Source organism: Ochotona curzoniae, unplaced genomic scaffold (genome assembly GCF_017591425.1).
Source record: "Ochotona curzoniae isolate NIBS_2020 unplaced genomic scaffold, NIBS_Ocur_1.0 contig_293, whole genome shotgun sequence".
NCBI lineage: Eukaryota > Metazoa > Chordata > Mammalia > Lagomorpha > Ochotonidae > Ochotona > Ochotona curzoniae.
In genome coordinates this window covers 1,058,042-1,085,652 of record NW_024465655.1, presented here as the reverse complement: position 1 = coordinate 1,085,652, position 27,611 = coordinate 1,058,042, and the positions used below count along the sequence as shown (strand labels likewise).

At 46.5% G+C, this 27,611-nt stretch overlaps 1 protein-coding gene across 2 annotated transcripts; it reads left to right on the top strand.

Moving 5' to 3' along the window:
• On the top strand, nt 1–27,297 carry SLC30A5 (solute carrier family 30 member 5). Of its 2 annotated transcripts, XM_040979068.1 has the most exons (16): nt 3–269; nt 8,107–8,229; nt 9,218–9,284; nt 10,822–10,907; nt 12,549–12,636; nt 14,462–14,549; nt 16,448–16,524; nt 17,369–17,539; nt 18,044–18,332; nt 18,444–18,652; nt 20,065–20,222; nt 20,938–21,067; nt 23,192–23,408; nt 24,325–24,551; nt 25,847–25,975; nt 26,517–27,297. In XM_040979068.1, exons 1-16 carry the CDS (start codon nt 187–189, stop codon nt 26,685–26,687), a joined length of 2,313 nt encoding a protein of 770 aa, XP_040835002.1. In that variant the 5' UTR covers nt 3–186; the 3' UTR covers nt 26,688–27,297. The 2 variants fall into 2 exon arrangements, with proteins under 2 accessions (XP_040835004.1, XP_040835002.1); XM_040979070.1 differs by lacking the exon at nt 17,369–17,539 and having other exon boundaries at nt 1–269.
• The last annotated feature ends 314 nt before the right edge of the window (nt 27,298–27,611 follow it).

Sequence of the window (27,611 nt, the reverse complement as noted above, 5' to 3'; positions counted from 1 at the left end):
GCAGCGGCCGGAACGGGCCGGGGCCTAAGTCCCGACGGCGACGCTCGTGGCTGCCTGGACGCGGGAGCTGGGGAGGCGCGGCCAGCCGGCATGCGGGGCCCGGGCGGCGCCGCTGCCCTGCGGGAGTGATCCGAGACATGAGGAGCCGGCGCGGCCGGGGCAGCGGCGGCGGCTCGTGAGCCCGGAATGGAGGACCGATACGGCGGGGACGTGCTGGCCGGCCCGGGCGGCGGCGGCGGCCTGGGGCCGGTGGACGTGCCCAGCGCCCGGTAAGCAGAGGCCGGCGCCCGGGCCCGGCTCCCGCTCGTGGGGCCGCGATCTCCCCGGAGGGACAGCCGGGAGCCGCTCGCTTCACCTTTCTGACAAATGGCTGTGGGCGGGGAGACCAGGTGTGGCGGCCCGCGAGTGCGGGTTGAACTTGACCGCCCAGCAGGTCCAAGGGCTCAGACTCAACATCTGGTTTGGGGTTTTCTTGGGGATGCGTGGGGGGTGCTCGTTAGCAAAAGATGCAAGCTGCACAGAGTGAAAAAAAAAAAAAAAAGACAGGGTGCGGGGACCAGAGTCTGGTCCAGGGAGCGACCGCTTTGCCACCCTGGCCCACCTGGCAGGTGGGGTCAGACCTACACAAAGTACAGCCCAGTGACGCGGTGGCCTCTGTAATGTTATGAAAGGTGATTTTTGATAAGTTCTTCAGCCATAGCATGATTAACCAAACTTGTTCTTGTGGAAAGAATAGTACGGACTGCTGCAGCACCGCTTCCAAGCACCTGCGCTTGGAGTTTAAATGGAGTTTAAATGGAGTTTAAATGCTGCAGCCGTAGCAGCTCGCTAGGTCGGTAACAGCCCATCTGATGTTTATTATGGAAACGTGCTGTCTGAATGCAGTAAGCGATTCTGGTCTGGATGGGGGGATGATGCTGGGAAAACTGCTGTGCACGGTGTCACGAGGTCTCTTGGCGACGTTGGACTGTGGACCGCAGATTTAACCGATAAATTTCCCGAGGTTGGTAATAACTGCAGGTTTTACAGGGAAACATCCGTGTTCATAGAAAATGCAAGTTTTAGAAGTGAAGAACCATAATGTGTGTGTGTGTGTGTGTGTGTGTGTGTGTGTGTGTGTAAAACTTAATCTTAAAAATTTCAGGGTGAGAACATGCTTAGTGTATATCCAGAGTGCATGAACAGGTAGGGGCTGACGTGGTGACATAGCAGAGTAAGCCACCGCTTGCCTCACTGGGCCACCTCAGTCCTCGGCTGTTCCACTTCCGAGCCAGCTCTGTGCTAACCTGGGAAAGCAGAAGAGGGCCCACGAACTTGGCCCTTGACACCCACGTGGGAGGCTCACGTGAGGGTCAGACTGCGGGCTTTGGCCTAGCCCAGCCCCAGTGTCTCAGCCCTTCGGGGAGTGAGGCAGCAGGTGGAAGATCAGCTTCTCTTATTGCCTTCAGTAGAAGTGAATGTTGGTTAAGGCGTTAGTTACTTCTTTCAAAGTTGGAGTTAGACAGAGAGATCGTCTATCCACTTGTCCACTCTGGCCAGATCCAGGCTAGAACCAAGCCAGGAGCCAGGAGCTTTTTCCTGGTCTCCCACACGGGTGCAGGCTTCCAGGCACTTGGACCATCCCGGGCTGCTTTCTTCAGTCCTTTAACAGTGAGCTGGCTGGGAAGTGGAGCAACTGGGTCTTGAAGCCACACCTGTACGGAATGCCAGCCTTGGGCAGCGTTACTTGCTCTGTCACAACACCGGTCCCAATTGTGGGTATTCTTCTACCTGAGGCTCATAGGTGTGGACCCGAGTCCAGCGGTCAGCGTGGCCAGGCTCACACGAGCAGAGTGTGCCAGGCTTTGGCATCAGTAACGCTTTTGCAGGGATAGTAGCCATAGCTGACTGCCTGCTGGTGGGGGGCTGGTGCGTCCCGGAAGGCCAGTGCCCTCAGTGAAGCACCTGCTCCCCTCCCCCCATCCTTGGCAAGGAAGCTGCTGCGTGCATCCTTGCGTAACGCAAACGTTGAAGTCTCCAGAGTGTGTGGTTTAGCTGCTGTAGCAGGTGCTTCGGCTGCTGCAGTCGGGAGGACTTCCCCAACTGGAACTTTAAAAATCGAAGAATCCAACTTTTGGTTAAATTGTTTTAAAACAAAAGTTTCCATAATTAAATATTGTTAGAAAAAGATCTAGTAAATGGAAAATCACATAGAGTACTACAGTATGTGCAGTTGGGAAGGTGTGGGTGGCTGTAAAGCAATATTTGTGTACATACATGGAAATGGTTTGGAGGTAAACCTGCTAGCTTACCCTAAAGGAGGAAATCGAGCATGGTGTTATACAAACTTTTGCAACCAACCATTGGAGAATTTTACAATTAAGATTTTAACTTTTTTTAATTTCTTTTTTTTTTTAATTTTTTAAAAAAGATTTATTTTTATTACTTATTTGTTGGAAAGGCAGATATACAGAGAGGAGAGACAGAGAGGAAGATCCTCCGTCTGATGATTCACCCCCCAAGTGAGCGCAACGGCCGATACGCGGGTGCAGGGTCCCAAAGCCCTGGGCCGTCCTGGACCGCCCTCCCGGGCCACAGGCAGGGAGCCGGAAGGGAAGCAGGGCTGCCGGGATAGAACTGGCGCCCACATGGGATCCCGGGCGTGCAAGGAGAGGACCGTAACCACTGCGCCACTGCGCCGGGCCCTATTTTTTTTATTTCTTATGTGGAAGGCAGAGAGATAAGAAAGAGCTTCCATCGATCAGTTCGCTCCCCCAGTGTATGCAACATCCCGTCCTGTGCCAAGTCAAGGCCAGGAGCTTCATCTAGGTGTCCCTCCTAGGTGGCAGAGTCCCGAGCCCTTTGCCGGCGTGTACGGCCTCCCAGGACACAACAGCAGGGAGCTGAAATGGAAAAGGAGCCAGGTCTGAACCCAAGCACGCCTGTTTGGGTGCAGGTGTTCAAGGAGTGTGTTAAACGCTGGGCCCAGCACCCACTCCTACTCCTTAACTTAAAGTGGGAATAGAGTGTCAGACCATCAGAGTAATACATTATCAAGAAGTATATTGTGGGGAGCCGGTGGGTGAGGCCACGCCTGTGGCTCTGGCTTCCCATTGGGGCACCGCTTTTTAAGTTTTGTTAATACTTTAGAAAGTATTTGTGTATTACTCCCCTGAAAGCCAAAATAGTCAGTGTAACCGAACCTCTTTGGTTTCTGGCAGTCAGGTGGTGACCTAAGTACCATGATGTCCCCTCGGAGGTTTCCTGCAGGTGCTGGTGCTTCGTGTACCTGTTGTGTGTTTTGAGAGGTCCCTCCCTTTATTTGATCATTCCTAACTTGCTCACCTCTCACTCTGTAGAGGTGCCCATTCCTTCCCCAGTCGTAAGCGGAAGTCTGCCAAAGGCATGCGGCCCTGTCCTTCCCAGCCAAGCACCAGCTCCTTCAGGCCGGGGTCTCTGCTGCAGTCTTGGATAGCACCTGCAGTGGCTGAGTTGTGAGGAAGCAGAGCGGCCGCCTTTGACGCCGCTGTTCCAGCCCTACTTCTCTGCCTCCGCTCCAGCCCCCTGCTGGGGTACCGGGCAGGTAGCAAAGAACGGGCTCCTGCCACCCACATGGAGAGCCTCACGGGAGGTCAGGGCCCCGGCTAGGGAGGCCATTTGGGAAGTGAACCAGCAGGTGGAAGTCCTGTCTCTTCCTCTCTCACATTCTTCCTTTTACATAAATAAAATAAATCTTTAGCAATCTGAGCATTGTGATGTAGTGGGTTAAGGCGCCATTCTAACTCGTGTCCAGGTCAGCGTGTTCCTCTGCTTCCTGACCACTGCACCTGCAGTCCAGCTCCTTGCTAACGCACCTGCCGAGGAGTGGACGGGGGGCCGGAGTCACTGGCTCCCTGTCCCCCACGTGGGAGACTACAGAGCAGTTCCTGGCTCTGGCTTCAGCTTGGCCCATCCCTGGCTGGCGAGGCCATTTGGGAAGTAAGCTAGCAAATGGAAGCTCTCTCTGTCTTTCTCTGTCACTCTGCCTTTCAAATAAATACATCTTTTCAAAAAGAACTAAGAATTCGGGGCCAGGCTCAATGGCTCGGTTTTGGCTAATCCTCCCCTTGCTGGTGCTAGGATCCCATTTGGGCACCAGTTTGTGGCCTAGGAAAGAGCAGAGAGTGGCCCAAAGCCTTGGGGTCCTGCACCCACATGGAGATCCGGAAGAGGCTTCTGGCTCTTAGTTTCAGATCAGCTCAGTCCTGGTTGTTTGAACCAGTGGTATTGAACCCTGGGGATTGAACCGTGGATGGAAGATTTTTTTCTTTCTCCTTCTCTATGCAAATCTGCCTTTGCAATAAAAATAAGTAAATGTTAAAAATTAAGAATGTATTACATTTAGGGTCCGCTGCGATAGCGTAGTAGTTAGAGTCCTTGCCTTGCAAGCACCAGGATCCCTTATGGACGTCAGTTCTAATCCCGGCGACCCTGCTTCCCATCCAGCTTCCTGCCTGTGGCCTGGGGAAGCAGTCGAGGACGGCCCACAGCCTTGGGTCCCTGCACCAGCGTGGGAGACCCAGAGGAGGCTCCCGGCTCCTGGCTTCTGATTGGCTCAGCTCCAGCCATTGCGGCCGCTTGGGGAGTGAGCCATCGGATGGAAGATCTTCCTCTCTGTCTCTCCTTCTCTCTGTATATTTGCCTTTCCAATAAAAATAAATAAATCTTTAAAAAAGAAAGAAAGAAAGAATGTGTTATGTTTATAGAAAGCGGAGGTTGCTGGTATTAGGAATCCTCAGTGAGGCGGTCTGGGACCTAAACTGTATGTACTTGACACTCTGCCATATTCAGCTCACTATAAAGCAGCTATGGCAGCTTTTGATTTTTATTTCTTAAAATGTAGTTTAGGTAAACTTTAGATTGAAATGCTCCGTTTAGGCAAGAATAAGTTGGAAGTAGCTGCAGGTACTTCTTGCCTTCCTCTCAGGGCGGGAGCCCCTGGCACTCCGACCCCAGGGCAGGCTGTGCCCCGCCCCCCAGCCCCTCGAGCTCCGACCCCAGGGCAGGCTGCGCCCGGGAGCCCCTCACACTCCGACTAGGTGGCTGTATGGCCCGGTGACGCCCAGGCAGGATTCCTGGCAGAACTGGAATCCCCGGACTGCTCTGTGTCGCACGCACCTCCGTCCGTGTTGTGTTTCCGAATCTTGTTCCTTGAGTGCTGGTTGCTGTGCTGCTGCCTTGTTCAAACACCTGGTTAAGTGTATCGGGAGCTGCGACCTTTCTCGTTTCACTCTGAATTCTGTCTGGGTCCCTGACAGTTGAAGTTGCCAGAAGCTTGGTTGCCACCTGTGTGCCGCGTCCCGCTGCTGTGGGTGCTGCCTGAGGATCAGTGTCACAGTGACATTGTAGAGGTGGCCGTCTTTCCTTTGGTAGACATTTCCTGAGCACATGTTATACTAGTCCCTGTGATAAGAACTGGGTAAACTAGGGCTTCCCAGCTCCGCTATTATTTTTGTGAGCTGATTATTAAATGCTGCCAGAAACAGAAGCATTAGTCTTAATATAGTTAATGTACTTCTGCTTATGAATTCTTGTCCAGCTTAAGTAAGCCAAAGTCCTAATTAATCTTAGTTTCATAGGTATCATGTTTTTCATCCTTGTTTGGCGCAGCAGCTGCGAGCATCCCGCTTGGGCCTCGCCTTAACTCCCTGCTCTCTGCTGACGCCGTCCTCTAGGAGGCGCGGACATTGCTCACAGCATCGCGTTCCTGCCGGCATGTGCAAGACCTGGATTAAGTCCTGAGCTCCTGGCTCCTGCCCCGCCCCGGTTACAGCCGCTGTGGATGTCTGGGGAGTAAACCGACAGATCAGGGCATACTCTCTGCCTCTCAAATAAGTTGTTTAAAAATATTTTAGTGTTCTGCAGGGCACAGTGTGCATGTGCCCCTGGCAGCAGCTGATAGATATGCACCCTTAAGAGGCGTGGCTTCACCCTCCCTGGCTCGGAGTCTTCGGGATGGCCGACGTTGAGCCCGGGGGATGTCCGATGTTTCTCACCTCCTCCACGCGAGTGCCGTCTTGGTTTTCTAGTACGTGTGTGTTTGCTTTCATACCTGGATAATTGCTAGGGATTTGATGGGTTTTCCAGAAGTGTTCTCTGGGCTGCTAGGATTTGGGAGTTAAGTGAGAAGAAGAGCTGAGAGAAACTTGCTTTTCTCATCTCCGTGGTTTTTGCCCAGCACTCATCCGCGCGTGTGTCTGCATGGCTCTGCGGCCCACAGCTCCTGAGGTGCTTGGCAGCTGTGCCTGGCAGGAGCCTGGGGGTTTGCTTGTGTTGACTGTCCTATTCCAAAGCAGACTTCTAAATAATCCAGACATTTCAGTTAACCAAGAATGTTTTTTTTTAGTTTGACACTGTAGGATTGATTGATTTATGTGAAAAGTGGAGCTACCAAGGAGATGGATCTTCCATCTGCTGGTTCACTCCCCAAATGGCCTGCAGTAGCCACGCTGTCCCAGAGCAAGATGAAGGACCAAGAGTTCCATCTTGATCCCTGAGACGGAAGGCAGGGACCCAAGGACTCGGACCAGAGCGCGGCAGCCAGCACTCAAACTGGCGCTCCAGTGAGCCCAGTCTTTAAGTGGCACCTTAACCCACTATACCATAAAGCCTGCTTCACCTCTCTCTCTCTCTCTCTCTCTCCTTTCTCTCTCTCTTTTTTTAAAACTCTAACATTTACCTATCTACTTGCAAGAACAGGGGCAAGACAAGAAAGTGGTACTTTTGCTTCTTTAAGTTTTATTTTTATTAGAAAGGCAGATTTACAGAGAGAAGATACAGAAAGTTCTTCCATCTGCTGGTTCACTCCTCAAGTGGATGCAATGACCAGAGCCGAGCCAATCCAAAGCCACAAGCTTCTTCTGGGGCATGCAAGGCAAGGACTTTAGCCACTACGCTGCTGTGCCAGGCCCAAGAAAGTGGCACTTTTTAAAAATAGACTCCATCGGGCCCAGTGCGATGGCACAGTGGTTAAGGTCCTCGCCCAGGAGCCCATATGGGCGCCGGTTCTAATCCTGGCAGCCGCACTTCCCATCCAGCTCCCTGCTTGTGGCCGGGGAAAGCAGTCGAGGACGGCCCAAAGCCTTGCGACCCTGCACCCGCGTGGGAGACCCGGAAGAGGCTCCTGGCTTCGGATCAGCATAGCATCGGCTGTTGCGCTCACTTGGGGAGTGAATCATCAGATGGAAGATCTTCCTCTCTGTCTCTCCTCTCTGTATATCCGCCTTTCCAATAAAAATTTAAAAAATAATAATAAATAAATAAATCTTTAAAAAAATAGACTCCATCATCAAGTCTCAGGTCACCCCAGGCTAGATCCCCAACTACATCACTGAACTCAAACTCTAGCCATAGCGAAAATCACAAGATATGTAGTCCAGCCTCGGAGCACATGCATCAGGACCAGACCTCCTCCGTTGCTGATGCCCGGGCAGCGAACTGCGTGCCCAGATGCACAGGGAGGACGTGCCGGCCGACTCATTTAGGCCACCAGAGGACAGCGAGTGCCTTGTCAGTGGATGGAAAGCACAACAGGTTTGGTCACTGTCCTGGCCTAGCTTTGCAGCAGGTGCCTGGGTCTGTGGATGTAGCAAGGTGGACTCGGTCAACCAACAGACCTCACAAAGGTTTTCTCAGCCCTGGCGCGACAGAGCCACTGACGTCTCAGAACTATCAGAACCACTCAGATAACACCCTCAGAACACCCTTCGCACTCTGAGGTGTCAGCAAATGACCACCCCCCATCCCCGGCGCTGGTGTAGTTTGACAGCAAGGACTCCCACCCACCCTCTTCACCCTAAGTGGAGGCCCGCGTGGGTCCGCAGCCCTCTCAATTGTGTACAAAATGTTAAAAATACAAGAGATTGCCTATAAATAATTGCTGCTGTGCATTGGAAAGGGATCACAGAAACAGGCCAGCAGGTCGGAGGGGACCACGCGGGTGGGGCGCAGTCTGCCACGTCGCTTCCTTCATGTCAGTATTTCCGTGGTTTCTGTAATCACCTGTGCTGTGTGATCATAACAAAGGACATCACTGCGGCCCTTGTGACGTCAGAGATCCTGAAGTTTGTTTCCGCTTTTGTTTTTCAGGCTAACGAAATATATTATATTACTATGCTTCACTAAAGTTTTGAAGGCTGTGGGACTTTTTGAATCATATGATCTCTTAAAAGTAGTTCACATTGTTCAGTTCATTTTTATATTAAAACTTGGGTAAGTGTCTCCAGGTTTCTTCATAATTTTTCTTTCTTTGAGGATTTCAGTCTCTGTGGAAACCTTTATATGTAGATTATTTGGTGTAATTCATTTCTCCTTAAAAGTGCTTGCTTTATTTGTTTGTTTTTAGCATGTAGAAGAATACCTAAGATTGAAAGTACATAAAATGAAGAAAAAACAATGTTGTACTCTGATCACTTTCCGAAACACAGACTTGCTTTTGTTTGTGTTCGATGCTTGCCAAGTTTTACCACTTGGGTTAATCCAAGACAGAGGGTCTTGTCAGCCCCAGCTCTCCGTCTTGCATTTCCTCGGTCATCTAGCTTCTGAAACACTCCACTGGAAAGAGCAGGTGCTGTCTTGGTGCTTCTGGAAAGCCCGTTTGAGCCCGGCAGACTCCCAGCTCATAGCATCAGCTCCTGTGTGAGTCTGCTTAGCTAGCCAGGTCTTCAGGCTCGCTTGTTGTATTCAGTCAAAGCCTGCCGGTAGGCGGTCACCCTTCCTGCAGTCCAAGCTTCCTGCTACTCTGTACGGTTGTCATAGTAACATGGCCACTCTCCGTGATAACAAGAATCCAGTAAAATGAGAACATACTTTTAGGAGTCTGGAGGAATATCGGCTAGGAAATTATAGGCTGCAGTTGTTGCATTTTCCAATTTTGTTATTGCTGAACTTTAGACATGATAGGAGTTATTATTTTCTCTCTGGCATTTCAAGTTACCCCCCCCCCCAAAAAAAAACCAGACCCCTTTACCTTGGTGGTTTATGAACTGGTACCGAAGACGGTTCAAGAAGGTTCCAGTGAGAGCCTGGTGGGCGTGCACTCTGCAGGATGATTTCTGTGCAGCGCAGAGCACCTTTCAACTCTAGGGCGGTTAACTAGGGTGGTTAACTAGAGTGGTTAACTAGGGTGGTTTAACTAGGGAAGTTAAAATTACCACGTGGAAACCATGGCTCCTGTTTTATGTTGATTCCTTTCTTACAGAACTGCAGTTTTTATGGTTTTGTTTCAAAAACCATTTTCTTCTGGGAAAACCATTACCAAACACCAGGTGAGTTTTTTTTTTTTTTTCAGATTATTTTATTTCGTTATCTTATTCCTGGAAACTTCCCTTTCGGCGGGACAGGACACGGTGCTCATTCTCTCTTCCCTTCCTTATGCACTTGGAAGGTGGAATGGCAGAGGACGGGAGGATCTTCTATTTGCTGGTTCCTTATCCAGATGCCCGCAGCAGCCACGTGTGGGCCAGGCTGAAGCCAGGAAGGGGCAGAGAACTCTGTCCGAGTCTGCTGTGTGGGTGGCAGGGGGGGCCCGAGCCTTGGGGCATCATCTTCCGCCTCACGAAGCTGGGTCAGAGCGAGAGGAACTGAGCCCAGGCACCCCAGACAGGCCCAGTGCCACGAGGCCCAGCGCTCGCTTCAGTCCCCGGCGGAGCGTGGTCCAGTGGGACTTGTCCTTGGCTCTGGGTTTGTCTTTTCCAGCTCAGCCTTCAAGATGAGCTGTAGTGCCAAGGCAGAGGAATGTGGGAAGACGTAGCAAAGGGTAGGCGGCGTTCTTGTGAGTGCTGCTGGCCAGGGAGGTGTGTGCAGGCTCCCAGCGTTAGCATCCCTGCAGGCTGCAGGGCCTGGCGGCTAACAGGAAGCGCTCTGTAATTACGCAGGCTCATGTTCTGTCTTGTTTAGAGCTTTTAGCTTTGGGCAAGTTATTTTAATTTCTCTCTCATTTGCTCAGCTGTAAAACAAAATCAACACTGTCTTGATAAAGGAATAAAGTAATCTATTTAAAGTTCCTATAAACTATAAATAATTTATGTAAAGTTCTTAATGTGCCTGACACGTGTATATGCCGTGTTATTAGGTGCAATCCACAGCTCTTGTCTTCATTGCCATGATTGCCCTTAAATAGGATAAATATTTGAAACTGCATCTTCTCTCTCTCTCTCTTTTTTTTTTTTTTTCAAATAATTGGATCACTGAAAATTCCTGATGAAGAATTTTAAGATCAAAACTAGGGAAGGTGTTGTGGTCTAGTGAACTAAGCCACTGCTTGAGGCGCGCACACTGCATGCCAGGGTGGCCGGTTCCAGTCCCACACACTTCTCATCCAGCTTCCTGCTCACACACTTGGTGGGGCGGCCAGTAATGGCACAGCTCTTGTGTTCCCACCAGCCACATGGGTAAGCCCAGTGGAGTTCCCGGCTGCAGCCTGGCCTGTCCCTGGCTCTTTGGGAATATTTGGAGAGACAACCAACAGGAAAAAAAAAATATGTGATTCTTTTCCTTTCAAATAAATCAATCTTAAAAATAGATGTTCCTAGGAAAGTAGTGAGAAAACAGAAAACTGTACTCTGTAGGATTCAAGATCTGAGCAGGCTAGAATCTAGCCGACGGAAAGCAGTGCTAACTTGAACACCGAGAATTAGCCACGGGTTCCTAGCATTTTCTAGTTAACTTCAAAATATGAATCTTTTAATCTTGAAAATACTTGTGTTGCCATTGTGTGTTTCCTTGCGTGTTTTACTGTCAGGGTTGCGACACTTCGCAAAACGTATGTAACTCAAATCTCTGATGTTTGGTTTCTATTTGCAGTGGATCACAATATTCAAACACGCAGTGTCTGGGTGTATCATATCACTCTTGTGGTTTTTTGGCCTCACGCTTTGTGGACCACTAAGGTAAATGAGAATTAATATTTCTATGAGTTTGTTGCCTTATTCTGAATAGTAATTTTGTCATTCTGTGAATGTCGTCAGTGTATTTGCTCATGACCTGTGGTAGGTATTTTACTCGTTAGAATCTGAGGAAGAGCTTCATAAAGTTTATAGCATAAGTAGAGTTTTTTTGAATCATTCATTAGTGGTCTTTTTTATAAGCTAATCTAGATATGAAATAGTAAAATTAAGCAGTAAGGAAAGTTAAAAAAAAAATTCTTTTTAAGATTTATTGTACTTGAAAGAATAACAGACAAGGTGTGACAGAGAAAGCTCCAGAGTTTTCATCTGTTTCACTGCCCGGATGGCTGCAGTGATCAGGGCTGAAACCAGGACTGAGCAACTCCCAGCAGGGTCCCTGAGCACGTGGCCACTGCTCTCACTGTCCGTCAGGGTCCCCAACTCCCGGCAGGGTCCCTGAGCTCACTGTCCATCAGGGTCCCTAACCCCGTGGCAGAGAGCCGAGCATGTGACCGCTGCGCTTACTGTCCAGGCTTGTTGTCAAGGAGCCGGGATAGAAGGTGGGCAGCTGGGACTTGAGCTTGTGTTCCACTATGGGATGCTTGATCCCACAGCGTGGGCCCTGGGAAAACAAAAACATTTAAAAAGCAGTTATGTGTGCTTTTTTGTTTGTGTTGACAACTCTGCAAGTAGCCCTGTAAACCAGTATTTGAGGATTAGGGTAGCCACATCAGACTAAAATGTAGCAGGTTAAGACTGTGGTTAGTTCGTATTCCCCCAGATCTGTAGCATGAATGGTTTTGTGCAGATCAGCCAATTTCAGGCAAATGTTTGCGGGGTGCTTACGGGGGATAACGGGCAGATGATGGTACCTCCGTGGAGATGCCACTTGGGATGGCCAGCCCCTCTCAGTGCCTGCGTTTGAGTCCCAGCCCCAGTTCTGATCCAGCCCCCTTCTGATGGGCATCCAGCATCCTAAGCCTTTTGGTCATTGTTGAGTTGCTGTTTCCATTCCTTTGGTTTTCTATAAATTTCACCACATATTTCTCTTTTTTTTATATTTAACTTTGCAAACCTTTTGCTTTATTAATATAGTTGCATTGCGTGTATTTTTTCTGCAACATGGCTTCTTCCATTCAGTGCTTGTTTACATTTGATACTTACAGATCATATTTTTTATCATGACAGCAAATACTTACTGAGAGCTATATAATTCATTTCTAAGCAGTTTTTAAAACTATAATTCATGTGTCTAAAAATTTACCCTTTAAATGATATATTTTAATATTTGCTTGTGTGTTCATAGAGTCTCTTTCATTCTTGTTGCTGTATAATACTGTTTTATTCAGTCTGTTATTAGTTCCTATGTAACTTGTTTTCACATTTTTGCCCGTTGCTCGCAGTACTGCTGTGTGCAGTATTGTGTACTGTAACCCTGGAATGGTAATGGGTGCGTTCAGCTTTGCGGGGTAGATATGTCACAGAATGCCCAAGCCGTCCCTCCTGCTCGTCACGTTGTCTTCTAAAGTCCAGGCGCAGTGTTTATTTTCTTTTCCCTTACTCTGGCTGAATTTGCGCTTTATTTATTATGTATGCATTATGTTATGCGTGTACTTGTAAAGGTATTATGTCCTGTTTCCGTAGGACTTTGCTGCTATTTGAACACAGTGACATTGTTGTCATCTCGCTGCTGAGTGTTTTATTCACTAGCTCTGGAGGAGGACCAGCAAAGGTAGACTTCTCCCCTACCAGTTATTAAATTGAAATTGTAACATAAGACGTCACCGGGGGGCATTAAAGTCACATCTGTTACCACTGAGAAGAGTGTGGGGACTTTCTTTACTTTCTATCTTGGAGTGGGTTGTAAGAGTCCTAGGAAGTTGTCAGGGCTAGAGAGGTCCCTGGAGCCCTCCCCCAGTGTGCTCCAAAGGGACCTGCTTCTCCAGCACAAGTGTCAGAACCAGGAAGTTGCACATCAGTGCACTTCAGCCCACATCAGTGCACTTCAGCCCCGGTAAATCACTTTTGGAAAAAAGCTAAGAACTTATTATATAAATTGTCTGGTGAAAATTTGCATTTTGCCAACCAAGCATCCCTCTTCCTCTTAAGTCATTCTGGTGTCATCTGTGGTTAGTGTGTTGCCAATCTGTAACTCAAAATGGTTAGCTCCCGTGCTGTTTCTGTTTTACCAGAGTAAGTGATTCCTGAAGCAGGATGGGTCACCCGCACCCTAGAGAAGGCAACTGCAAAAATTCAGCCAGGGTTCTCATTCCGAGTGGGCCTGCCCAGAGCTGCACTCGCCAGGCTGGGCATCTGGTTTCAGCACGAGAATGATACAGACTCCACTGAAAGTTGGGCTAGGTAGTCAGATTATCCGAAATAACCCCCCTCTGAAAAGCCACAGAACAAAATTTTACAAAACTGAGGGGAGAAGAAAAGACTCTTGCACCTAGCGCTTTATTCTAGACAAAAGGGAAAGCAAAAATAAAGACAAAGAAGGTGTAATGCTCCTTATTCTGAAAAAAGAATTTCCTGATAACAGAGGCAGGCAGAAAGGGTCAGGTAGAGCAGAGTAAGAGAGGGTAGGGTGTAGCCTGTGGCTTTGAAACCGGGTCATTATCATTTAAGCAAAGGCCACGACCTCGTGCTTTTCTCAGACTTAAAGACTGTTTCCAAGTAAATTTGAAGCGGATTGATAACTTTGTGGGTTTAAAAAATTGTTTTTTTTTTTTTTTTTGAAACATAAAATAAAATCATAAATAGGCAAGAGGAACTTATAAAAGCAACAGAAGAAATTTCAAGAGGAAAATTCACTACAGTTGACTTCATAATGATTCTAGATTACAGAGCAGAAATCATTGCTGTTATATGTATGTGGAATATAGTTAAATATTACATGTCATAAATAGCCATACTACACAGGAAGCATTATACCTATAAGTTTGAAAATACAAAATATGTAGTAATGTTAGATTGTCTTTATAGTTAGCATCTTAAAACGTTTATAAATGAAGCCGATAGCACCTTTCTATTTTATTTTGTCAGAATCCTTTAGAATGGGAACATGACGGTAAAGGCCTACTGAGCTACGACCTACTTTACACCTTAACTGGCTCTTGGAAATGGCGGATAATTTTATTAACATGCCTGGGTTGTTTTTCCTACAGGCGAATCTTAAATAAGTCTCTATTAGTTACTCTTTAGCTGGGTGGGCTTTTCAGCCCAAGGTGAAGTGACATTTAGGGAAGTTAACTCTGTGAATGGTAACAGTTCGTTTGTAGTGACCCTTCCAGCCACGTCAGCAAGGTCACGGAAGCTGTTGACCTTACGTGGCTGACAGAGCCCTACTCTCATCCCGACCACTGACTGCATCTCCTCGCATTTGTATTTTACTGCTAATACTGTAAGCTGATGGTTATGTAAGAACTTCAATGTCTAGATGTTCTTCTTTCTTTAAATGCTTATTTGGGGGAAAAAAAAAAAAGATGTTCTTTATCATTTGTATGCTTGCCTTACAATCACCCCTTGGAAAAGCTATCTTTGTATTCATTTCTCAGACTAGAGGAGCTGCTTTCTTCATTATTGCTGTGATCTGCTTACTGCTTTTCGACAATGATGATCTCATGGCGAAAATAGCTGAACACCGTATCCTTTCCGAATGCTCTGAAATGCCGATCCGTCATGAGTAAAACTTGCATAGTTTTTCTGGTTGTTGTTGTTTTAAGATTTTTATTCTTATTTTTATTGGAAAGTCAGATTTACAGAGAGAAAGATCTTCCATCTTCTGGTTCACTGCTTAAGTGGCCGCATCACCTGGAGCTGAGCTGAGCTGAAGCCAGGAGCCAGGAGCCTCTTCCAGGTCTCCCACGCCAGTGTAGAGTCCCAAGGCTCTGGGCCGTTCTCTACTGCTTTCCCAAGCCACAAGCAGGGAGCTGGATGGGAAGTGGAGCAGCTGGGACACAAACTGACGCCCATATGGGATCCCAGCACATGCAAGGCAAGTACTTTAGCCACTAGGCTACCACACCAGGCCCCAAATTTCCATAGTTTAATGCAGATATCCTAAATCAGTATTCAAATAATGAACAAATTCGTTGTAAGTTAAATATTTGATGGCATCTTAGCACCTTCTACAATATCGTAATTAACATAAAGTTGGGACATTGAAGAAAGATTTAAACTGTCCTAGTACTTAAAAAAAAAAAATAGAAGCAGGAGGAGTGTTACACAGTGGAGAACTTGTTGCATTCAGCCCAGCTTCCTGCCAGTGGGCTTGGGGAGACAAAGGGTGATGGCCCAGTGCTTGGGGCCTGACAGCCAGGTGGGAAACCCAGCCGGATTTCCGGCTTCGGCATACCCCAGCCCTGGCTGTGGGGGCCATCGGGGAGTGTACCCGCGGGTAACACGTCTCCTCCCTCCGGTCTTCTCTCCTTTCCCTTCTTTCCTTCCCCCACTGCCCTCTGTAACTCTGCCTTTCAGATACATATTTTTCTGATAGATGGTCTGCCACTTGGCAAGTCCAGCCTGGTTTTAGGAATCGGTGGCAGTTATCAAGTATAAACCTTTGATAGTGAGTGAAAAATCTCTAACATGTTGCCTGGGCGAAAACATTTAGACCCCAGTACTTGGTATTTACTTTCTTGCTCTAAATTCTTACTTTCTCCTGAGTCCCCACTCTTCTCTTGTAGAAACCCAAGTTTCCAGTCAAATGTCCACTCATCTCACTCAACATTCACCCCTTCCTCTTTCTTACCCATAGGCCTTTGCCCACTGCATTCCATAGAACTTAAGATACAGATGCTCTCAAATCCGTTAGTAAATTGATAACCATGTTGTTGAGATGCAAGAGGGACCGTGACTAAAGAGAATCCAAGCTGTAGTATTCTCTTCTCCACCCCACCAGCTTGTTATTGGCCGTGCTGGCTCTTACGTGACCGGTGACTTGGGTTCGGAACCGGTACCCCTTTAGAAGGGCAGCCTCTGGGACTGGCACTGTGGTACAGCAGGCTTAGCCTCTGTGACACACCAACAGCCCATATGGACAGCGGTTCCTGCCCTGGCTGCTCCACTTCGCATCCAGTTCTCTCCTTGTGGCCTGGGAAAGCAGCAGAGAATGGCTCAAGTCTTGAAAGAGGCTTCTGGCTCCTAGCTTCAGATCAGCTCATTTCCAGCTGTTGTGGCCATTTGGAAAGTGAACCAGCGGATGGAAAATCTCTCTCTCTGTAACTCCGCCTTTGAAATAAAAATTAGTGATAATAGATGAGGGGCAGGGGGCTCACCTGTTAATCCTGTAGTGGTCCAAGGAGATTGCTTGTTCATGGCTTTATGTCAATTTATACTTTGCATATGAGTGGAGGCTTAATATGAAAATTTATCAACTGTTTCTTACGTACTCTGGCAGTTGCTCTGCAGACAGCAGAAGCAGTAACAATCCGTTCTAATATGTAAGTCTTTTCCCAGAATTCAATTTTGGATTGCGTGTAGGGAAGAGTGTTGTGGAGGGGAGCCATTGGGAATTGCTTCCTTGACTGCAGCCCACCTAGCTGAGGGGCACCACGACAGCGCACTCACTCACATGCTCTACACGGCCATCTCCTTCCTAGGGGTGGCGGACCACAAGGTGGGTGCTTTGCTTCTTCCAGTGGGACCAAAAGGTTACAACGACTTTAAATACACATCTAAAGGGAGTTCTCAGAGTTCAGCTTTGGCCCCAGTGGTTAAGAAGCTTTTTTGACTGCCTGCATCCCTCTCAGAGTGTGTGGGGTAGTGTCCCAGAGTCCCCTTCAGGCTGAAATATCTCCAGGAAGGCAGCCTAGGGTGGCTCCAGTCAGAATCCCTTCCTGCTGAGGCGTCCCGGGAAGGCAGTCTGGGGTGGCTCCAGTCGGTCCCCTTCCTGCTGAGGCGTCCTGGGAAGGCAGTCTGGGGTGGCCCCAGTCGGTCCCCTTCCTGCTGAGGCGTCCCGGGAAGGCAGTCTGGGGTGGCTCCAGTCGGTCCCCTTCCTGCTGAGGCGTCCCGGGAAGGCAGTCTGGGGTGGCTCCAGTCGGTCCCCTTCCTGCTGAGGCGTCCCGGGAAGGCAGTCTGGGGTGGCTCCAGTCGGTCCCCTTCCTGCTGAGGCGTCCTGGGAAGGCAGTCTGGGGTGGCTCCAGTCGGTCCCCTTCCTGCTGAGGCGTCCCGGGAAGGCATTCTGGGGTGGCGGCAGTCTGGGCTGGCTCCAGCGCTTAGCTCACAGGCTCAGCTCACAGCACGCACAAACGCGACACCCTGATTGAAGCCCCTGGCTCCTGACTTCCCATGAAGGGGAAGTAACTAGCATGTAGGAGTTTCTCCATCTTGTCCTCTCTTCCTCTACTCTCAAATGAGTAAAAAGATGAGTAATTAAGTAATTGTTAAGTAACTTAGAATATGGAAAAAAAAAAAAACCATGGTGTGTGTTTCTAATGAGACCTATGTAACTTTATTCATAGGGTGGAGTATTGTTGCTAGTACTGGCTTTGTGTTGTAAAGTTGGTTTTCACACAGCTTCCAGAAAGCTCTCCATAGATGTTGGAGGAGCCAAGCGTCTTCAAGCCTTATCGCATCTTGCTTCTGTCCTTCTGCTGTGCCCCTGGGTCATTGTTCTTTCTCTGACGACCGAGGTAGGAGCAAGCATTTATTGGTAATAAGTAAAATGAATTGGCAACACCTGTAAATGTTAGTTTAGCACACTGCATTTAGTTTTGATCGGAGGTTGAAAATTGCTTAAAATTATCCCTTTGTAGTTTTAAACTGTTGGGGAGGGGACTAAACTCATGTTCTACAGAAGATGCAATTAAAATACTATTGCATTTACATGTCCCTTGCGTTCATGTGGCCCAAAGGAATCAGTCAAGCAATAGCTAGGCATCGTGTCTTAGGCTCATGGTTCACGACTTGTTTAGCGTTTATGAAATTGTCAAATAATAACGGGTCCATTTTCCCCTGATCCCTGGGAGAACCCTGAATACGTGCCAGAACCCTGCAGGTCTTGCGCATTGGCACTTAGCAGTGTTAGTGACTCATGAGGCTGTGTCTTTCTACAAAAAAGGAATAACGAAAGCATCTAAGTGAACATTGCACCTGTGTGGTATTGACAGCTTGTTCTGTTTTGTTTTAATTTCTAGAGTAAAGTTGAGTCTTGGTTTTCTCTCATTATGCCTTTCACGATGGTTATTTTTTTTGTCATGATCCTGGATTTCTATGTGGATTCCATTTGTTCAGTCAAAATGGAAGTTGCCAAATGTGCCCGCTATGGATCCTTGCCCATTTTCATTACTGCTCTCCTTTTTGGAAATTTTTGGACCCATCCCATAACAGACCAGCTTCGGGCCATGAGCCGAGCGGCACACCAGGGGAGCACGGAGCACGTTCTGTCTGGAGGAGTGGTCGTGAGCGCCGCGTTCTTCATGCTCTGTAAGCATCTGCCCACTTAGTGTCTGGCCCAGGGTCTCTAGGGTTCGGATGATCCAATCATTTGTTTGATCTGGAAAATTGTTTATGATCTTCTATTTTCGCTTGTTATAGCGGCCAACATCTTATCGTCCCCTTCTAAGCGAGGGCAGAAAGGCACTCTGATTGGATATTCCCCCGAAGGAACACCACTGTACAACCTCATGGGGGATGCGTTTCAGCACAGCTCCCAGTCCGTCCCTCGGTTCATTAAGGAATCGTTGAAACAGATTCTCGAGGAGAGTGACTCGAGGCAGATCTTTTACTTCTTGTGCTTGAATCTGGTAAGATTTTTCCTAATTTAAATATTTGTTTCGATATTTACATTTCTAAAGTTTATTTTGAAAGGATTCTGTAGAGAGCGAGAGTCAGAAAGAGCTTCCATCTACAGTTCACTCCCCTGCTGACGACAGCCACCTGCCCTGGGCCAGGCCAAAGCCAGGAGTCTCATCCAGGTCTCTGACTTGGGTTTCAGAGGTCCAAACACTTGGGCGATTTTCCACTGCTTTCCTGGGCCAGCAGCAGGAAGCTGGGTCCAAAGTGGAGCAGGCGGGACTCGAACCATTGGTGTGGGTGCTGGCAGTAGCTTTACCAACTGCACCACAGCACCAGCTCCAAAATGTTTAAATATCCTTTTTTTTTTTTAAACTCTGCCTTGATGTTTTTTAGTTTTTATTATTTTTTTAAAAACTGAGATTGTGGGCCCGGCATGATGGCGCAGTGGTTAAGGTCCTCGCCTTGCACACCCAGGATCCCATATGGGCGCTGGTTCTAATCCTGGCAGCCCCGCTTCCCATCCAGCTCCCTGCCTGTGGCCTGAGAAAGCAGCCAAGGACGGCCCAAAGCTTTGGGACCCTGCACCCGCGTGGAAGACCCAGAAGAGGCTCCTGGCTTTGGATCGGCATAGCATTGGCCGTTGCGCTCACTTGAGGAGTGAATCAGTGAACGGAAGATCTTCCTCTCTGTCTCTCCTCTCTATATATCTGCCTTTCCAATAAAAATAAAATAAATCTTTAAAAAAAAATAAAAGACATATTGTTTCAAAGACAGAGAAAGAGAGCATGCTCTTTCATGTGGTAGGTCAGTCTCCAAATAACCAAAGTAGTTGGGTCAAGGCCAGGCCAGAGCCAGGAGCGCTGTCCCAGTCTCCCATGGGGTGCCAGGTGTCCAAGCACTTAGGCTGTCATCCACTGTTTGCCCCAGCCTGTAAGCAGGGAGCTGGATGGGAAGCAGAGCAGCCAGGACTCAGAGCAGCACTGCACAATGGCAGTGGCTAAACTTCACCAACCAGCCCAGGCAGACAATCTTGGAGGCGTTCTTGGAAGTACTGATTGAGTGGACTATTTCAGATTGGTATGCAGAGCAACTTTTAAGGAAACTTTTCTTATTTTTAGTCTCTTATTTTTACTATTTTAGTCTCATTACATGATTGCCAACATTTTACAATCATTTATTGATTTTTAGATTTATAAAATAAGACTTTTAAATAGTTTACGAAAGAAATGGATCTGATGTAGCTCAGTTTGCTACAATTGGGTGAAATGAGTTTTCTGGTCTGAACACGTAGTAGTTCAATCAAGAAGTTTGAGTAATTACAGCTGAAGGTCCTCACCATGGCATTCTGATAGATCTTCACTATTTACTAAAGTGCTTCCCAACATCTGACTCCCGTGTTCTTTTTAAACTCTGTCTTTAGCTGTTCACGTTTGTGGAGTTATTCTATGGCGTGCTGACCAACAGCCTGGGCCTGATCTCCGACGGCTTCCACATGCTGTTCGACTGCTCTGCCCTGGTGATGGGTCTTTTTGCCGCCTTGATGAGCAGGTGGAAGGCGACTCGGATCTTCTCATACGGGTAAGTGCGCCAGCAGGGCGAGGCCATCTGAGCGCAGTCCATCGTAGGAAACAAGCCCTCATTGCTTCAGTGCGACTTGTTTTCAGATCTTCAGTTTCCCCTGTTTGAAGTAGATGAAAGGAAAAATACCAAATTGCAGCCAGCTCCTTGACAGAATTTAAATAAAGGTTGGTGTTTTGTTTTGCCACATTACAGGTCTACATGTGTAGGGGTTCAGCCCCCCTCCTCTCTTCCTCACGGTGTCCCCTTCCTGTTTTCTGTCCCCAAGTTGTTGCAGTGTGGGGTCCTTCACTGCACCGTTACAGGCTTGACTTCATGAGATACGGCAGGAAAAGGGAGAAATAAAAGTCATGGCATGTAAAAACATAATCCAAAGCAAAAGGGGGCAATCCTTAGAAACAGTGGAATATGCAAGATCACTCCCATCTTCGCTGTTCAAAAGGATATTCAAAATATGAAGCTTATATATGTGAAAATCTCCTTGAAGCAAATGATTTCATTGAATAAATAATTGAATCCCTTTTTGGACGAGGTATTTTGTACAACCTGCTGTGAAGTAATACATTCAGCTCTTATTTTCCAACTGTTCAAATTGGAAAGTAGATGAGCTGGCAAAAAAGAAGAACAATTGCATCTGGCTTGTTTCCTCATTTACAAAGCCATAATGTTTACATTTTTTTAAACCGTTTGTCATTTTCCTTTTCTTTGTCTTTAGGTATGGCCGAATCGAAATTCTTTCTGGATTTATCAATGCACTTTTTCTAATAGTAATAGCATTTTTCGTGTTTATGGAGTCAGTGGCTAGATTGATTGATCCTCCGGAGTTAGACACACACATGTTAACAGTAAGTCTTCCTACTTAACTGTTTGTAGTTGTTGATAGATGGAGGCTTTTTAAGATTTAAATCAACGTAGCTTCTTTTTCTGCTACAGTCATCCCCCCCACCCATGATTTCACAATTCAGATCCAGGTACCCAGTCAACTGTAGTCTTATTGATAGGAGGTGAAAATTCCAGAAATTAACACTTGAAACTTTGAAATAATCTGTATTACATTATACTATGGTTCTGTTTTATTATGAACTATTAATGCTAAGTTCATGCTGCATTTATACATTAAACTTTATCATTGGTATGAATAGGAAAAAGCAGTACAGGGGATCAGTGCTATGTGCATTTTCAGCCATCCACTGGAAGAACTAAGATATACAACCCCTGGCTACGGAGGGACCCCCTGGCTATGAAGGAACCCCTGGCTAAGGAGGGACCCCCCTGGCCACGGAGGGACCCCCTGACTATGAAGGGACCCCTGGCTAAAGAGGAACCTCTTGCTAACAGTGCTGACTCACTGATCAGAAGACTGGATGACATTGTACAGCACACTGGTTCCTTTTTGACTTAATAAATGTTTTTATATAAAGATTTGTTTTTAAATATTTACAGAAATTTGCAGTGTTAGAGAAGCTGAGACAGAGAGATCTTACATTTGCTGGCTCATTCTCCAAATGGGCTCATTGACCAGAGCTACACCAGGCCAAACCCAGGCGCTTCATCCAGCTCTCCCTCATGGGTACAGGGCCCCAAGGACTCATGGGTACAGGGCCCCAAGGACTCATGGGTACAGGGCCCCAAGGACTTGGGCCATCTCCTGCTATTTTCCTAGATACAATAGCATAGAGCTGGATCAGAAGTGGAGCAGCTAGGACCTGAACCTATATTGGGGTTTTAGCCTATATGGGATGGTAGCATTGTGGGCAGTAGCTTAACTTACTACACCACAATGCTAGTCCCCAAGACATGGATTGTCTATGTGTATACTAATACTTATACAGTTTTAAAAATCAGTATTATATTTTGTAACCTTTTTGAGATTTATTTATTTTTATCGAAAAGGGAAATTTACAAGGAGGAGACAGAAAGATCTTCCATCTGTTGGTTCACTCCCCAAGTGGCCACAGTGGCCAGAGCTGAGTCAACCTGAAGCCAGGAGTCAGGAGCCAGGAGCTTCTTCTGGGTCACCCACATGGGTGCAGGGTCCCAAGGACCTGAGCCGTGCTCCACTGCTTTCCCAGACCACAAGCAGGGAGCTGGATGGGAAGTGAGGCTGCCAGGATTAGAGCCGGTGCCCCTATAAGGCGCTGGTGCTTGAAGGTGGATTAGCCTGTTGAGCCATAGCACCAGCTCCCTATTCTGTAATTCTTCTCTAACTCTGACTTTAAAATAAAACAAATGAACCTTTGAAAGAAAAGATACACTGCTGCTAGGGATAGCTGATTCCTGGCAGTGGGATGGGTCAGGGCTTTTGCTCTGCGCATGGCTTTCCTGATGGACCATTTCTGCACAGAGCAGGAGTGCTTAGGGATGGTGGGGTTTCGGCGGGCGGTGTTGGTCAAACTCCTCCACCATCTCCAGGCTGACAAAGCTAGCTGAGGTGTTGAAATCTGGCACAGAGTCTAAAGCACCCGAAGAGGCAGAGAGGAACCACACACGTTCGCTAAAGAAAATCTCTGTGTAACAGAGAATAATCAAAAGTATTTTTTTAATCCTTTGAATGTTATTTGGGCACACTTACTGAAGATAATTTCATTAGCTTTGTTTTTGAAAAGTGAGAGATTACTATGTTTTTCTCATTTTTTTTTTCCTTTTGGAAGATTTTACTATGTTTAGAGTGCAATAAAGATTGTATTTACTTGTAATCCAGTAGTTGATGAGTTATCATTGTTATATGTGGAAATTTACCTTGTAATACAAACAGTATTTCAGATGTAGATCTGGCCTCACAAGGAATGTTTTCAATCTCAATTTAAATTTAAAAGCCATTACTCTACACTGTTTATGAATTTACTGAACTTAGGTTTTACTGTGAATATTTTCAAAACCACAAAACACTTAAATTTTTTTTTAAAACTATATAATTTAAAAAAATTTTTTTAATAATAAACTTACAGGTTTTCCCTTCTCTTTGTTAGCCAGTATCAGTCGGAGGGCTGATAGTAAACCTCATTGGTGTCTGTGCCTTCAGCCACGCCCACAGTCACGCCCACAGCCACGCCCACGGAGCTTCGCCAGGAAGCTGTCACTCCGATCACAGCCACTCACACCATGCCCACGGACACAGCGACCACGGGCATGGGCACGGGCACAGCCACGGGTCCCCGGGCGGGGGCATGAATGCCAACATGAGGGGTGAGTCCTCCTTCCAGCTGTGTGCCGCGCGGATGCTCTGTGTGTATTTGTGTTGAACACTGGGCTTCTGGCAGTTTTACTTTTAGAAAGTATTCCGTTGCTAAAAAGGGACCCCGAGATCACCTGATACAGGAAATGCATTTGCTTATGCGTAAACTGTAGTGTTCATCTCATAAAAAGAAAGATTTTTGTAATATGCAGCAGCATGAATGAACCTGGAGAGTATTATCCCAAATGAAATAAGCCAGTTATTTAAAAAGAAAAAGGGGTGGGGGAATGAAGATTAACCAGCAAGCTTGAAGCTTCATAAACAGTAGGGTGTTGGTGACGTGCTTACAACCCTGTGCTTAGAACATAACATATTACACACTTAGAATTTTGAGTAGATGGGGCTATGTTAATATCATAATAAAAATGTTTAATGAAAATATATTTGTCGCTAATTGTCAGTTATAAACTATTAACAATTAAGTAATCCTTTTCATAGTCGTGAGTGAGTGAATATTAGTTTTAAGATGAACACTGAGTATGCCATTTTCGACTTGGCTATGAAGCAGCACATTATTTTATTGTAGTAAAAACGAGAGAATTAAGATTACTTATGTGGAATATTCTGATTGTTTAATATATATTAGGATCATGTCAGCACTTTTCTCCAGCATGGTTGATGGGACACCTCCTCACGGAAGTCCTCCCGCTGGGCCTTAGTGGCCGGCTCCTGAGCTTCTCGCTGGACTTGGAATGCGCTAAGCACACTGACGTGTTTTAGTCATTTTAAAGTGCGTGGTGTAAATCAAAGGGCCATGGTAATGTTTGCAGTAGATAAGAGAGCCAAGTCGGACATGCTGTGACGTGGGACATGCCGTGACGTGGGACATGCCGTGACGTGTAATGCTCTCCCGTATCTTGTCTGTAGGTGTGTTCCTCCATGTTCTGGCAGACACGCTTGGCAGTATCGGTGTGATCGTGTCCACAATCCTGATAGAGCAGTTTGGATGGTTCATTGCTGATCCCCTCTGTTCGCTTTTTATTGCCGTATTAATATTCCTCAGTGTTATCCCACTGATTAAAGATGCCTGTCAGGTTCTACTTCTGAGACTACCACCAGAATATGAAAAAGAACTGCATATTGCTTTAGAAAAGGTATGCTATTACCATTTCTTCCTTTTTTGTTTTTTAACCTTTTAAAGTAACATTTAACATCAAATAAATTAACCTAACAAGACGTGAATGTAGGAAATGCATTTACTTAAACCATGAGAAATAGCTGAAGTCACAGACATTTTTTGTTGTTGCTTAAGATTAATTTCTTTTGGGGCCCGGCGCGGTGGCGCAGTGGTTAAAGATCCTCACCTTGCACACCTGGGATCCCATATGGGCGCCGGTTCTATCCCGGCAGCCCCACTTCCCTTCCAGCTCCCCGCCTGTGGCCCGGGAAAGCAGTCGAGGACGGCCCAAAGCCTTGGGACCCTGCATCCGCATGGGAGACCCAGAAGAGGCTCCTGGCTTCGGATCGGCATAGCATCGGCCGTTGCGCTCACTTGGGGAGTCAATCAGTGGACGGAAGATCTTCCTCTCTGTCTCTCCTCTCTGTACATCTGCCTTTCCAATAAAAATTTTAAAAATAAATCTTTTAAAAATAATTAATTTATTTTTATTGGAAAGGCGGATTTACAGAGAGGAGAGACAGAGAGGAAGAACTTTCCATCCGCTGGTTGACTCCCCAAGTGGCCGCAGTGCCCAGAGCTGAGTCAACCTGAAGCCAGGAACCAAAAGCTTCTTCCAGGTCTCCCACCTGAGTACAGGGTCCCAAGACTTTGAGGCATCCTCTACTGTTTTGCAGGCCATAAGCACAGAGCTGGAAGGGAAGGGAAGCAGCCAGGACATGAACCATTGCCCAAATGGAATCCCATAGCATGCAAGACAAGGACTTTAGCCAGTAGGCCATAGCACTGGTCCCTGGAGAGGCAGATTTACAGAGAGACAGATCTTTCATCCACTGGTTCATTTCCCAAAATGGCCACAATGGCCAGAGTTGAGCTGATCCAAAGCCAGGAGTCTCTTCAGGTCTCCAGCACGGGCACAGGGTCCCAAGGCCTTGGGCCATCCTCTTCTGATTTCCCAGGCCACGGGCAGGAAGTGAGATTGTAGGTGGAGCAGCCGGGACATGAACTGATGCCTGTTTGAGATCCCATCCTTGCATGCGAAGTGTCCATATTGTGCTAGGTAAATTAGCCTTTGAAAAAGCCATGTACTAGGTGTCTCTCCCTCTCTCCTTTCGAGGGGCACCCCATCTCCCAGCTCTCTTGGGAGGTGCTTTCCGCTTCCTCTTCTTTCCCCGCTCACCTCATCATTCACAAATAAACCTCCTGTCTGTAAAAAGTAGAAAAGGAAAGGAAAAGCCATTCATTTATATCACCTGGTCTCTTGCTTGACAGATACAAAAAATTGAAGGATTGATATCATACCGAGATCCTCATTTCTGGCGCCATTCTGCCAGTATTGTGGCAGGAACAATTCATATCCAGGTGACGTCCGATGTGCTGGAACAAAGAATAGTACAGCAGGTAATACAGATTTTGTTTTTGTAATTTCAGCTGAGGGCATTCATACCATAAAATTATTTCACATGTCATAAGTTACACAGCTCAAGCAGTCACTGACTGATCAAAAGTACCATTCTTTCACCAGGTAATATAACATTTTTTTGTATCTAGATTTGTTTTATATACAAAAAAAATCAAACTTTAGAGGTTAATGTAGAAAAGTATAGTTGTAATGGATTTCGATTACTGGTAGATTATTAAGAAATAAACTATTGTAGATTTAGCCGTAGATTAATAATAATAACAGCCAAGTTTGCAGGATGTGTGCTGTGTTTGGAATTAGGTATCAAAACCTTACCATCAAACATTTAATTCTACATGCATCAAATTAAATTCCAGCTCTATAATTTACTGACCATCTACATTTTTACTAAATAGAAAACATTACAATGACGATGTATCTAGGATAACCCGTGACTGTAAAAACTGTGATAGGAATTATGTAAGACGTACTCACTGTGTTGCTCTAAGTGCTTCAAGCTGTCTGTATTTTTAATAACAGGTCACAGGAATACTAAAAGATGCAGGGGTTAACAATTTAACAATTCAAGTAGAAAAAGAGGCATACTTTCAACATATGTCTGGCCTGAGTACTGGATTTCATGAGGTTCTGGCTATGACCAAGCAAATGGAGTCCATGAAATACTGCAGAGATGGTACTTACATCATGTGAGAGAATTCAAGAAGGACGCCTAGGGTGTGTGCAAACCACCAAGATCCAGTGGCTCAGGGCTGGTGGTACCGCAAGGACAGAGACTTTAAAGCTCCCTCGTATTGGATGAAGGACTCTCTCCTACAGGAAATTTAACTATTGATTGAAGCATTGATTGCACAAGGAACGTGGTGATTTGAATTACGTGTTTGAAGCGAATCTAGAGATTGAGTGAACATGATGTGTCATATCATCTTCAGAAATGGACACAATGATGGATCTGGTGAAGACCAAAATGACTTCTGCGTTTCCTTTCTATCAGAAAGCATCTCCATTGTACATATGTACTTATGTGTTCATTATGCAAATCCAAATGAAAAATTTTTAGTCGATTTTTGCATAGCCTCAAGATAAAATAGGAATAAAAGTTCTATATTTATGGATATTCTGTATATAAAATTGGTTTCTAATTATAAGCTAAGACCATTAAGTAGAATCTGTATTGTCACTTCAAAAGTAAACTGTTATTGGGGGAAGCTTCGGCCACTGATAGGACATCAACAGTGAGGGCAGGAAGTACATGACACTGCAGTTTTTGATGTTATTAAAACCAACCACTCTGTAAAATAAATTTTTTACTTTTGTTAATTTTTGCCAGCGAATAATTTATTAGCATGCAGAACTTTGACCAAGTGTGTCCAGTCTCTCGCTTGACATCTTCCGCCCTAGGAGAAGGCTCTGTCTCCTGATACACATTAGCCGTTGCAAGCTGCTTGTCACGCTGGGGTACAGCACTCGGCTTCTCATTCGCTCCTGTGTTCTAGAACAGCCATCCAGAATCACTGGTGTCAACTCAGAGTTGAGCCTTTGCCTGTGATTGTGGCTTTGAGCTAACTTCTGGAACACTGGGATAGATGCATAGGAAACATCAGCAAATCGGTACTT